Source organism: Biomphalaria glabrata, chromosome 5, assembly GCF_947242115.1.
Source record: "Biomphalaria glabrata chromosome 5, xgBioGlab47.1, whole genome shotgun sequence".
NCBI classification, from domain to species: domain Eukaryota; kingdom Metazoa; phylum Mollusca; class Gastropoda; family Planorbidae; genus Biomphalaria; species Biomphalaria glabrata.
This window is the reverse complement of record NC_074715.1, coordinates 36,796,915-36,810,887: the sequence shown is the minus strand read 5'-3', so window position 1 is coordinate 36,810,887 and position 13,973 is coordinate 36,796,915. Positions and strand designations below refer to the sequence as shown.

At 30.8% G+C, this 13,973-nt stretch overlaps 1 protein-coding gene across 1 annotated transcript; it reads left to right on the top strand.

Annotated features, from left to right (window-relative positions):
* The first annotated feature begins 358 nt into the window (after positions 1–358).
* Positions 359–12,936, top strand: LOC106059907 (nucleolar protein 10-like). Its single transcript, XM_013217607.2, has 18 exons — positions 359–617; positions 5,824–5,869; positions 6,682–6,780; positions 6,875–6,990; positions 7,144–7,280; positions 7,521–7,586; positions 7,705–7,851; positions 7,970–8,051; positions 8,514–8,663; positions 8,802–8,921; positions 9,035–9,113; positions 9,218–9,345; positions 9,452–9,550; positions 10,094–10,177; positions 10,444–10,629; positions 10,910–11,142; positions 11,490–11,580; positions 12,621–12,936. The coding sequence occupies exons 1-18, from the start codon at positions 552–554 to the stop codon at positions 12,747–12,749; spliced, it is 2,058 nt and encodes a 685-aa protein (XP_013073061.1). The 5' UTR covers positions 359–551; the 3' UTR covers positions 12,750–12,936.
* The last annotated feature ends 1,037 nt before the right edge of the window (positions 12,937–13,973 follow it).

Below are 13,973 nucleotides of genomic sequence, written 5' to 3'. Positions count from 1 at the left end.
AACAGATTTAGTATTAAAAATTGTTTTCGATATCTGTGAAAACCGATACTTATAGCACCGGAAGAATGAAAAAAGATTTTCATCCATCTTTTATAGTATCAAACCTACCTATATAATCTAGATAAGATAATATGAAAAAATTAATTAAAATCTCTATAGATACATGTTGTTGTTTTTTTTTTTATCCATTCTCTCTAGTCTATTTCTAATTAAACATTAAATATTGTTTCTAATTATTGTAAAAAAATATATAATAATAAACCTAGATTAGATTCTATAGATCTAGAAACTTATCTAGATATGCTAGAACAAACTTTTTTTTTTTAGGAAAAACGATTTAAGTTTTTAAGAAATTATAAAGTTAGACAAATCAAACCAAAGTTTTTATTTATATTTTATAGTTATAGGCATGCTATACACAAAGTGTTATTATTTACTAGACTAGATCTAGAATCTAGATATCATGTCTGTTTAGGAGTCTAAATCTATTAGAATCTAGATATCTATCTCGACATATAGTCTAGGCATCGCCCAAATTTTTTGTCTTAATAATGCAAGTTTCACATGCAAACAACGTTAAAATATACAATTTAAGTGCAGGAAAAGCACTACCAGAAGTAAGCACAAAATAATTAAACATTAATATAAATCATTTATTCATTATTATAAATAATTAGTCTGATTAGTCAATATATATAATAATTAATATATAGAGGGTCTAAATATAGAGATATTGATTAGTCTGATAACTGATAGTAGAGTAGATGGTTTATTTGGTAAAACTTTACATCGCAGGACCCTAGTTTTTCAGGTCAATTATTTGGCAGCTGTCTATCCGCACGTATGATGACGTACTGACGTGACCTCACCTGCTCGCGCGCAGAGCGCGCCCGGTCACTGCCCTCTCTCTCTCTCTCTCTCTCTCCTCTTTTAGTACGTTAAATCGTAGATCTATGTAATATAGATTTAGATTTTTTTGTACAAATTATTCTTGGAATAACTATTAATGTTTAGATGGTATTTTATGTTTTTAATTGGGGAATTTTAATTAATATATTATTAATTAATTATAGACCTACGTATCTTTGCTAAAAAATAATATTATAAATCTAATCGTGTGTTAACTGTTTTTTTTTTTTTTAAATACGTTTTGAAATTCATTTGTTTCTGCCCTCGTTTTTTTTTTTAGAGTATGTAATCTTATTTTTCTACTTTAAAATAATTATAATTATTAAATATGCAAGCACAAAATGTGTATTTTTTATATTTTTAGGTTTGCGGAAATATAGGCACAGGATTGACGCACTGCCGTAAATCCATAACTGGATTTTTATATTACGAGTACGCTAGAAAAGAACATTTTGTTAACCATGACGAGGTTGCCGACTGTCTCCTTCTGTCTTGAAAGACAAAGGATGTAAATAATGTACTCACATGAAAAACTAGTTTGTGTTTATTTTTGAGTCCACGAACAATCGGATCCTACTAAGTAAGCCGATTCCGAAGCGGCAAAGTTAGCCACTGTTCGTATGTCTGAATGCTCCTGTTTTAGGGCTATCTAACAGGGCTGCTTTTTTGTGCATCCCCTTTTTTTATGGCAACTTCATTTCTTTTGCTATCGGCGAGGTTCGTACCAGCACGCTCAGTTTGTTCTGTTGTCCATCCTGCGCGATGTTCTCAAACTATTTGTTTATACCTGTAGTCGTCAAGAGAGAATGTGGAAGTCAATGAAGCAGAAATTGAAACGGATGAGCGGAACATCTGATGACCTACTGCAGAGTCATATTGATGAATTTCTGTGGAGACAGCGAAGAGGCAAAACAGGCAATGATGCATTCAACAACATTCTTGAGGACATCAGTTCTTTCTATCCTGTGCCATAACTTTCCCAACTGATTCTTTTTTTTCGTAGTTTCCTATTCACTTAATGCTTACTTTATTACATTGGAAGTTAAAACTTACGTCACTTGACTTTGTCTCTATAAATATTTCTTTGATCATAAATAGGTACCTAGCTGTAATTCACTTAAAAAATCAGTGTAGAAATGGGGAGACATATGTTATTTAATACAAATGCTAATTTTTTATTAGGCATAAATAGTTTGTTCAACATTCATTATCTATTAATACAGTTGATATCAATTCACTTCACTGATTTTATGTAAAAGCCTTAGAGTTGCTTCTAGTCTCACTCTAGTGTAGCTGAAATAAGTATTTAATTTAATGATGACATTTGCGAAGTCTATGTGGACCTAAAAGTAGTGGCTCTAGTTGAAATAGATCATTCTTCATGCATACACTTAATGATGTAGCTCGAAACTATGTCTATCCCAAATTAATACCGAGCGCTCATTTAGTATCGGTTCCCGAAGACAAAAGTGGACATCATGGTCATGGTAATCTATGTATCTTTCTTTACACAAAAGCTTCTTTACAATTAATATTTGAGCGTTGTATGTTTTACGGTGGATTTCACAACTTGAAATAATTAAAAAAAAAAAACATTTGTAGAGATCTGGCAGAAATAAGACCACTGTTCAATGAAACTGGAATTTTTTTAGTTTTGGGGTAAATTTTTAGCGTGTTATTTCCACTGTGACTACAGTGTAGGCCTACTTTCCTAAATTTTATGCTTGAGAGCCACACGTTTGAACTGAACCACAAATGTTCTTATATTTGAACATCTTCTAGTGTAGGCCTACCTTTCATCTCTTTTTTATTTTTACATATATTCGTTTATACGGTTTAGGTGCAACTGCAACTTATTTCATTTACATTAATACAGCAATCATCAGCACTGAGCCTTTGTATTGTATAGCATATGTCTCCTCTACCGGCTTTAAATATATAAAAAAAAAACAGTTACATTTTAGTTAAAATGCCGGTAACTCCACCGTTGTCTGGTTCCAAGTCCAGAATGTGAAAGGAGGAGGGGCGAGCATATGTTAGGCTACACACTACTCTTCATAAACATCTAGCTACTATATCTGTACTTATAAGGAAACCCATTAAGTTTAATTTAATTTGAAAATAAAATAAAGAATATGTTGCACATATACGAAACCCAGTATGATTGGTTTACTTTAAAGTACAATTACATTAAATCAATAAATTAAAAAATATATAAATATAGGCCTATAACCCGTACATATATAGGATAACGGTACCATACATTTGTGACACAAAAAACAAAAAAAAACAAATTAGAAAAAAAAAGATTAATTCATTCTCATTATTTATTTTTTATAGCCTTTTTAATATTTTTTTTTAATTACATAATATAGATCCAGAGTTTTCATGTCATTAGAGAATGACTAGATCTATCACGAACTATTACATGATACTACCGACACCGTCTAGCCGGTAGTGACCTTGTGACCTGATTACCGTAGCGATAGACAGCGCGGTGCTGCCACCTGCGTAATATCCTTCAAAAGGGTCCTGCGATGTAAAGTTTTACCGTTTATTTCAGGGTTATAATAGAATAAACAAATAATATTAATATAATAAAAAATAATTATAACTATATAAATATAATATGATCATAATTGTCATAATGACAATCATCATATAGAGACTAATAGAGTAAAGTGTGAAGTTCGAGCAGTCCCCATTTGACAAGAGGTTCGAACAGTTCACTTTTTATTGCTACAACTTTTTTATTTGAATGTTTACCAAATTACTACTATATTGCTACTGCGCATGCACCTTTTTTCTTCATTTCCGACACATACTATAGACTAAGTTCATGGTGAGGTCAAACTCTGGAGGTGTGGAATTATTCTTTTTTACTACCCGGTAGTGAAGGAAATGGGTAATGGGCTTAGGGCTATTTTTAAGTCTGATGGCTCATCAGCTTAAAGAGACTATTTGAAGTTTTGGAGGGTGGGAAATGGTGCAATGGATGGTGTTCTTGCGCTGGAGTAAAAAGAAAATGACTTTATAGTAAAAATTAAATATTAAAACATGTTTTTAGATATATTTTCTTTGATCTGTTTGAACCTTCCATCAACCCGATTGAGCTTACTAACTGGGGAAAAATCCGCTCGAGTAAAAGTACGCTTGGCGATACTTACCCTACACCTCTTTGACTTCGTATTTAATTTTAACTAAATCCAATCTATTTTTATAGAAAAAAGGACGAGGAATTCAGAGATACCATCAGTTTTTTCATAGGTCTGACCGTTACGGTGCTATAAAAATCCAAACTTGAAAATTGATGCCATCGGGCTTAATGCGCTCGAACTTCGCACTTTACTCTAGAAATCTAACATGCATTTCTGTTTAAAATTTCATTTAAAAAATTTCAGTTGCCAGTTGGTTAAAAAGTTATAAATTAAAAACCAACTTGTATTTGTATAGTAGTAGATCTACTACTAGGATCTATAGTCTATATATAATACTATATACCAGGAAAACCAGTGACTTGGCAGAATTTAAGTTATTGGTTAATATGCATGACTGAATGCAGACGCATAGGACGTAATCATCTTCTTTTTTGAAGTAACGTCTGTATTATATAAGATACTTATATTATATAGTAATAGATTATTGATTATAATAATATAAATAAAAGAAAAAGTGGATCTGTGTGTATGTCAGTAGCATGCATGGTGAGACAGAATTTCCTTTTTCATTGAAAGACAACAGATTTCCGCCCAAGTTGTGAGCTTAGATAAAGATGTTGTGATCAATACATGTTGTTCTACATGTATTTGTGATGTCCTGTAAATAAACATTGATGTGCCTCGTTGAGTTGCCTCACTTAAGTTATTACAATATATATATATACTCTAGGAATACGCACACACACACACATATATATATATATATATGTCTTTATATATATATATATATATATGTCTATATATATGTGTGTGTGTATTCCTAGAGTTTAAGTGTGACCAGTAAGTATACATGTTGTGTGGACTCTTTAAAAAATGGGGACTGAATGTTCTGAGTTTGTTGCAGAGGTTTGTCACTTTTGTGATTGGTTGGAGTTACAAGTACTCTTAATTCCAATTATTTGTTTTAATAAAAAAGACAAAATATAATGTATTGCAGTAGTAAATGCATTCTAACTTTTTATTATAACGTTAATGTTATATAGCTTACTTACTGGATTAAATTTCCATTACAACTAGATTATCTAATTTAGTGCACCACAGGCTTAAAGGCAGATGTGCTGAATTTTCTTACAATAACTGCCTAATCATCACCATATGGCCAAAGATGGGAAGCACAGTCAAAGAGAATTTTAAAGAATATTTTTCTATATTAACTCATAGAAATTTCTTTTAAATAACATAATTTGAAGATTTTCCCTTTATCCGGTGAGGATCTTTTCTGGTTGGAATCCAATTACTCTATCTCTGGCATTTTTCTTACAGAAGCTAAACCGGTTCCGAGTCTGTTAGTGTTGATAGCTCTGTATAAAACCGCTTCCCTATAAAAAAATAGATCTAGATTTCATATGATGTTTTAATGGATACTTGTTAACCCTATAAATAAACATCTGCTGGATGATACAATGATCTTTACAGCTTTTACATGTTGATACATTTACTTTCATTGAAGTTACCCTACCCTTTGTGGATCCTAAATCTTGCAAGTAATCAAGTGTTGATTTTAGTCTGCCTCTATACACCTTAAATGCAGAGTATTTAATAATAATTTTTTAAACCATTAATGCATTTAATTCTATATCTCTCTTTAGCAACAAACGTTTTGGATTTTTCCATACATATCCGCTACAAATAACTTATATTTAATAACATGTCATCAGGTTATAAAATATTTTTATTTTTATATTTTTTTATTCAGTGGCTGACAGACAGGCAAAAAAGAAAACTTCAACATAAAGACGATGGTAAAATTTTATCATTCCAAGTACTAGTTATAATTTTAGATATAAACAAGTTAAAATATTAAAAAATACTTTAAAAAAAAAACTTGCTTATATATTGACTCAAATATATAGATTTGTTGTTCAAAAAGAATTAACCATTTGGTTTATTAGTAGACCTTACCTTGTTGTATGCGATCCGAGATCACTATTCTTGTTTGTCCAGGTGTGACTGTGCATGATTATTGTCACAGGTCGCCCATCACTGCTTTAGTATATTTTCCATATAACATGCTTATAGCATGTTCAGGGTGCTATAGTCCAATAACTTTTGTTGGGTAGAGGGGATATCTGGTAGAAGGTCTACATGCTGCCTTTGCAAAAGCTTTGTAAGCAATTTTAAAAGAAAAACTTTCTAGAGTCTGAATGTGAAACTAAAGACTCCATAATGGAAGACAGATGGGTTTTGCCACTGAGCTATTCAAATACTTATAAAAATAGAAGGCTTTATTAGTCTATTGTTAGTTTAGAATTTTAAGCAAATAAACTAGTTCTCTTTTGTTTGTCAGGATGTAACTGTAACAGGTCACCCACCTCTGAATTTTGTTAGCACTATTTCTCACATAGGAATTCTGCATATTCCTGAGATTACTTGATGGAATAGCTGTAAAAACTAATGAAACATGCATTTTTAAATAAAATAGTAAAAATTAGTTGTTTTATTATTTTTTTTTTTTTGGTATGTGAAACAGTGCTAACAAAATTTACAAAGTTTGAACAGTCAATGAAAACTAAAATTTCATGAGTTGAACTTGTTTAGTATTAATTTTAAACAGATGTTAGAAGGCGTTTGGAGCTTATACAAGACTTTGAAATGCCATGTGTTAGTAACTGTGTCAAAGTTTCGCCAGATGAACAGTTCATTTGTGCTTCAGGTGGGAACTTTCTTTTTTTTATATTAAGCTACTATGAAATAAATTAATTAATTTAATATTAATTTTATTTGCTAATTTTTTTTTTTTATTTCAGGGACATACAAACCAAGGTTTCGTTGCTATTCTGTTCATGAACTTTGTCTTAAATTTGAACATGGGCTTGACTCAAATGTTGTAAATTTTCAGTTTTTATCTGAAGACTATAGCAAGGTAAGTTCTTGTTTTGGTTGTGTTTTGTTGGAGATTATAAAAAAAAAAATGTAAAACTATAATGCTAAATTTATTTAATTTTTTATTCTTTTGCATTTATCTTAAATAATTATTTGTATAACTCTGTAAGTGATCTTCTATTTTATATTTCAGGTTTGCTTTCTTCAAGATGACCGCTTTGTGGAATTTCATTCTCAATTTGGAAGATTATTTCGAATGAGACTTCCAAAATATGGCAGAGACTTAGCTTATTACCCACCTTCCTGTGACATGTACTTCGTGGGTGTTAGGTAAACATTATTTTGACTGATTAAATGAGGAATAAGGAGTTATACATATCTAGTAAAGTAACTATTTTTTTCTTTAAATGTAGATCTGCATTAAAAAGTAATTTAAAAAAAACAAGTTTTCATTAGTTACATTTGTACTCATTATGTGTACTGTAATTAAGAGAAAGCTAAATTAAGTATATCTTTTTTTTTTTTTTTTTTTCTTAGTTATTTATAGTGATTATCTTTTGCTTCATTTAGCCCTGAAATAAATAGAATCAACTTGGAGAAAGGCAGATTTATGAAACCACTTGTGTCAACAGCCACGTAAGTTGCATTAGTTCCTTCTGTAATGTCAAAAAAATTGTCTGAATGCAAGGCAATCAAAAACTTATAGTTGTGACAGGTTATATAATAATATCTGTATTTTAAATCATTGCCTTAGAGAGATCAATTGCTGTGAATTCAATCCAGTCAACTATCTATTTGGATGTGGCACAAAGCTGGGACACTTAGATTGCTGGGACCCAAGATCAAGAGGAAATGTTGGGACGTTGGACATAGCTACCAGCAATTTTGTACAAGATTTCAAGCAAGTGATGCTCTTTTCCATAGTTATTTGTTTACTATTTTAAATGTCTTATAGAAATTTATAATCTGATTGATATTGTTTAGATTTTTAGAATTTAATTTTTGAATTATTTTTTTAGTATACAAGAAATTCCTGAAATCACAGCTATGAAATTTAGGAATGATGGCCTAACTGTTGCATTAGGTACAAGTACAGGTCATGTAAGAATAATTTTTTTTTTCTTTTGTTAAAGACTAATTCAGTATTTGTCAGCTGTACTTACTGTGGGGGGAACAAAAAGTCTTTTGATTTGCATGGTAGTTATTAATCCATGTTTGAATGACTATCATGTAAAAAATGAAATCATTACCATGTTTTAAAAAATTAAAATAAGGAATAGTTATTGTCTCATCTTTTAAGTTAAAAGAAGAATAGTGCATGTTCTTTAAAATTTTAAGTTGTATTAAATAAAAAAGTTTGTATGGAAAGTTGAATTTCTCATAGCTTTTTTTTTTCTGGTACTAAATCATGTGGGTTTTTAAAAAAATCAATTTAGATTAATATAGCTGTTACGTTATCCAGTACTTGTATTAATTTTGTATTAAATGGAATTAGAACTGTTTTTTTTTGTTTTCAGTCAACTAGTCTCTCTAGTCAATGTAAGTGTTGTTGTTTAATTCCAGATACTGTTGTATGATTTGAGAGCCCAGAAGCCATTTCATGTCAAGGATCACAATTATGAATTGCCCATAAAGTCAATAGAATTTGAAGATTCTCAAAATTTAGTTTTATCCATGGACAGCAAAATTTTAAAATTATGGAATCGGAACACAGTAAGTGTTTTACAAATATAGTATTAGTAAATTGAACTTAGTTATTTATTTTACTACTATTCATTCATCTTCTAATTTGAAGGTTAAAATTGAAATAACTTGGGTTATAATATGTAAACAAACACTTTTTATTTGTAGGGCAAACATTTGACAGCCATAGAGCCAGGTGTCAATCTCAACCAATTGTGTTTAGTACCAAACTCAGGTCTCCTATTTCTGGCTAATGAGGCTCCTAAAATTCTGACCTACTTCATTCCAGTTAGTATCTAATTATTATTATATGTTAGTTAAAATTTATATTTTCTAAAAGTAAAAGAAATTGACATTTGTTTTCACAATATAAGATGAAAATATCTTTTTAAACATTACAGGCTTTAGGTCCTGCTCCAAAATGGTGCAGTAGTTTAGACAGTATGACAGAAGAACTGGAAGAGAAAACAGAAAGCTCAGGTATAAAGCTAATTAACATTTTCAGTAGCAGACAGGAATAAAAATAATTTCTCAATACATTGTTGAGTATAACCCAAATTTCATATCCTGTTTTTAAATTGCAGTTTATGATGACTACAAATTTGTGACAAGAACTGAGTTAGAGGAATTGGGTTTGGAGCATCTTATAGGAACTAATCTTTTGAGATCTGTCATGCATGGGTTCTTCATAGATATCAGGTTATATCATAAGGTAATTAAACACATCTTTTTTAGCAAGATAGAAAGTATTCCATCTGTATTTTATAATCATTGTAATGATATAATGTTCAATAGAGATATTTATAATTCTATTTCAGGCCAAGGCAATGTCAGACCCATTTGCATATAATAATTATAGAAAGTCCAAAGTTAGAGAAAAAATTGAACAGGAACGAGCAAACAGAGTACAGCTCAAGGTAAAATTCCCTTTAATTATAAACATTTTATTAGAATCTTTCACAAGATTGATAATAATAGTTTATAAATAAATTACTGAAAATCCTAAATAATATGATTACCAAAAATCTTGTAGTAATCCAAGATGATCATTGGGGATGAAAAATACCCCCTCAAACTTCTCTTCTAATCAGTAATACAACCTAAAAAAAAAAAATAATCAAAATATTTTAAACATTAAAAAAAATCTTTATTCATTTAGATCCATCATCTCAATGACTAAATTAAGTCACCCATTACAAAAACAGATTTTAAAATTCCTTCCCTTTATGATCTTTTTTTTTTTTAAAGCTAAATTCTATACATTTCTGAGAAAATAATAACTGAGTATTGATCAATGAAATTGAAAATTATTTTGTGAATTGAACAATTCCAGCAAATAAGGCTTGTTTTCAAGTCTTAATGAGGAATCCAATATTTCCAGTGGCTACGCAGCCACATCCAGGGCAAGCATACAGCTAAAAAGCCTATAAAATGTTTATTTATTGTTTTACATTTCTCAGAAGCTACCTGTTGTTAATAAAGAGTTGGCTCAAAAACTGATGGAAGAAGATGAAGCTCAGAAAGCTAATCCAAGAAAACGTGTGGTAGGCTTTTTTTGTTGTGTTGTAGCTCTCCAAAACTTAATTTAACTGATATATCCAATGTGTCTTTTTCTGTTTTGAAAATTTCTGGTTGAGTGTTGTTTTAGTTTGAATTGATTTGTTATAGATGACAATGTTTTCAAGCTACTAATTTTTTAAGCAATAATTAAAGCTTATTGTAATATAATAAAACCATCTTAAAAATGAAACCACTGAATAGAAGAACTGACAACAAGGAAATGTGTATTGTATTGTTTTAATCTTTTCAGAATAAAGCTGTTTCAAGTATTCTTAAAGATGATCGTTTTGCAGCTATGTTTAATAATCCTGATTTCCAAATTGACCCTGAATCTGAAGAATACAGATTGATCAACCCTGTCATGTCAAAACTAGACAAAGCAAGAAGAAAACGAGAGGAAAAATATGCTCTTGCCAAGCAATTCAAGCCAGTTGAGGTAACTGCTTTTTGACACATTTTGTTTTACGTATAAAGTAAAGTTTAATTAAAGTTTTTACAAAACATGCAAGAATATTGGGTCAATAAATAATTTTTTTTTAATTCTGACTAGGTCTATGAAGAAACCAGAAATGTGCTCAACAAAAGTACACTGGTGTAAAGAAAGAAGGGGGGGGGGGGATTAGGAAAAGAAAAGTCAACTCATGAGAGAAAAAAAATACATGCTTTTTATATAATGAAATAATTCAAAGTTGTACAAATTATTTTTGATTGCTCAGGGAGAGGATGAACTAGAAGGCCGACCAAGTGATGAAGAAGGCAGCAGTAGCTCTGAAGATGAACACACATGGGCTGAAGAGGTTCGAAAGGAGCACAGAAAAGTGACACAGGAAAGGAAAATGAAAGAACAGATGCTGCAAAGGGAAGAAAAGAGGAAAATGAGATTGTTTGAACTAAAGGATGGAGAAGAGCTAGGTGTCAAAAGTGATGTAAACAAGAAAAAAGAAGCAAAGTATGTTCATTTAATTTTTCATTACCTGGCTATTGCATTGAGATAAGAATATCTTTGATTTTACAGGATGTATCATGTATCAAAGTAATGTTCAAATATTATCCTAATCCTAAAATTCCCATAGAATTTTAGTTTGCATTTTTTTTACAATAATTACAGGTCATCGTCATCACAGTTTTGATACTAGCCTGAAAATGTTATTTTTAAAATATATATTTTATGTGTGTTCATACAGCAAATTTTTTTTTTCATTCTCTGGCTAAAAAATCTTGGTCACTTTGTATGCCCGCATTATACTTCATACTTTTATATGTATAGTTAAATATTTTTTGTTTCTTACTCTTTAGGAAGTCCCTTGCAGAAAGACTTGAAGCTACAGACAAACCTTTGGCTGGTGGTTCAATAGGTAACAAAGAAATCACATTTTCACTCAAAAAGGTAAGTTGCTTTAACTGTCATAAAAAAAGAAGAGTTTATTTTATTTCAATGACTGGCCTATCCATTCTTTAAAGTTGTCTTCCCATTGCTTTCTGCCTCTTCTTTTTTTTTCTTGGTATTGTTCCCTGAAGGAAGGTCAATGCTAGCTATGGAGACCTTGTGATATGGCCATAAAGTTGTTTTTTTTTTTTTTTACAATGGTCTGAAGGTCATTACGGGGCCCTATTGCCATAGTGATCCTTTTTTGAATCTCATATGTAATTCATTCTGGTCTTGTAGGTGATACCTAGTAGCCTGCTATAGCATCTCAATTCCATTACCAGGATTCTCCTGTTCTCTCTAGTTCTGCAGTTAGCATCCAAGAATTGCAAGCATACTAGAATATGGCCATGACCAAGGGGGCGCATGAGTGGTGATGTTAGTGTAAAAATACATAAGTATATTACTTTTAAATTCAAGAGAAAAAAAAGATTTAATACATTATAAGGAACTTCTACAACACTAACCATACTGTTACATACTGAAAGTTAACTGGCCCACAGGAAGTAAACTTACATACAAATGTTATACATTTGTGTCATCCTGGCAAATGATTATAATTTTAACTACATTGTTTTGGTTTACCTATTAATTTAAAAATTTATTAGTCTACCAGTTCATTCATAAAAAAAATAATTTCCCCTTTCAGACTTTGCAATCAAAGGGGCAGATGATTTAAAGGTCATCTGTTTCTGTTGCCCACTGTTAACGAGGGTGTCATGTGGTCTCCTTTACTTTCCCCCAACTTATGTCATGTACCCATTAGAGCTTGGTGGACTCAGAAGCGCCCTTAAGATCCCAAAATTAAAAATCCCAGTCTTCAACATGATTCGCCCCCAGACCCCTCGGTTCAGAGCCAAGCGCTTTACCACTCAACCTCCATGCCTCATTTATAGTATGTTTGTTTTTTTGGTTTTTTTTTTTTAAGAAAAATCTTTAATTCAAGCCTTTTTCAATTGCATAATTGTAAGTGCTTTAACCTCTGAATATATTTCTTGCAGGAAAAGAAAGGCAATAAGTTGGTAGAGGAAAGAAATTTACATCATTCAGAGAGACGAAAACTTAAAAGAGCTGCTGGGACACTTTTAGAAAAACCCAAAAACAAATTTTGGATGGGGAAAAAAATTTAATAGTTTTAATTAAATTGGTGAAAAAGTTGGTATGTGTGTTTGTATGGTGTTGTGTTTATGACTAAACCATTATCTTTTTTTTTTTAGAACAAGATGTAAACGCAATATTATTGAAAGTGTCTATAAAAACATGAGCCTTTGTTTATATGAATAAAATGATCAATAAAATATATATGTATATATATAATCTGTATTGTATTAGTTCATTATTCAGGCACAACCATTTCACAGATATCAATAGACATACCAGTTTCCATACATTTTTTTTTAAACGAATATAATATTAAAGCCAAAGTGGGTTTAAATTAAAATGCTTTAATCCTTGTTAGCTTGATTAAATTAAAACTTTTATTGGGCTAGGATGCACCATTCTGTAAGTAGTTGTGAGCAGTTAATTTACTGGCTATAACAGTTTTAAACAGCTTGACCAACGTGTCTTCACGTTTTAGGCACAAGTGATATCATATGTAGTTCCCATATAGTTATTGAATAATTGAAACTGCTTTTAAAATCGTTTTAAAAAGGAATTGTATTAAAAACATACAATACTTTAAAAATAAAATTCCAAAAGCAACTGTGGCACAGATTAACATATTTTTATTTAAAGATGAGCTAAATCTTGTTTTTAAAACAGTGTAGATCAGGGTTGGGCAAATTACGGCCCACCTACAGAAATTAGGTGTGCCCACAGATGGTACATGTAAAAACAAATTAAAATATCTATATAAATTAATGAAACTTATAATGAAGAGGCTAAAGAAACATTGTCTCTATGTGTCATTTTAAAGAGCTTAAAATAAACGAAGATTTGTTTTATTGGCAATATTTTGAAATATTCAATCCAAGACACAATCTCAGGCCAGTATTTCTTCAATGCTATGAAGAACTGTGTTGAAAGTGTTGGGTTGGCTTGAACAAGATGGCTGTGATGGAGCCCGTATTTAACTGAGAAAAACAGGTTTTTAATAAATTTAAGAACAATATCCAACCATAAACTCTAAACGGGAAAGTTTGTGCAAAGTTACAATGAACATCTAACACAAAACATTCCGATATTCAGTAACACAGTAGTATCCGCTGGCTTGGAATGGTAAGGTATTGAGAATAATATCGTAACTCACAAGAAATTAGTATGTCCCTTGAAGGACATTGACTGTGACTGTTTTACTAATATTTCTAATGAAGATTGGAAGATAGGCTTCATGTTTTTCAACGGGAGTATTG

Coding starts and splice junctions, on each gene's coding strand:
- LOC106059907 (XM_013217607.2), top strand. CDS start 552: ATGCAAGTTTCACATGCAAACAACGTTAAAATATACAATTTAAGTGCA. Junction 6,991..7,143: donor TATCTGAAGACTATAGCAAG/GTAAGTTCTTGT, acceptor TTTATATTTCAG/GTTTGCTTTCTTCAAGATGA. Junction 11,581..12,620: donor TCACATTTTCACTCAAAAAG/GTAAGTTGCTTT, acceptor TATTTCTTGCAG/GAAAAGAAAGGCAATAAGTT.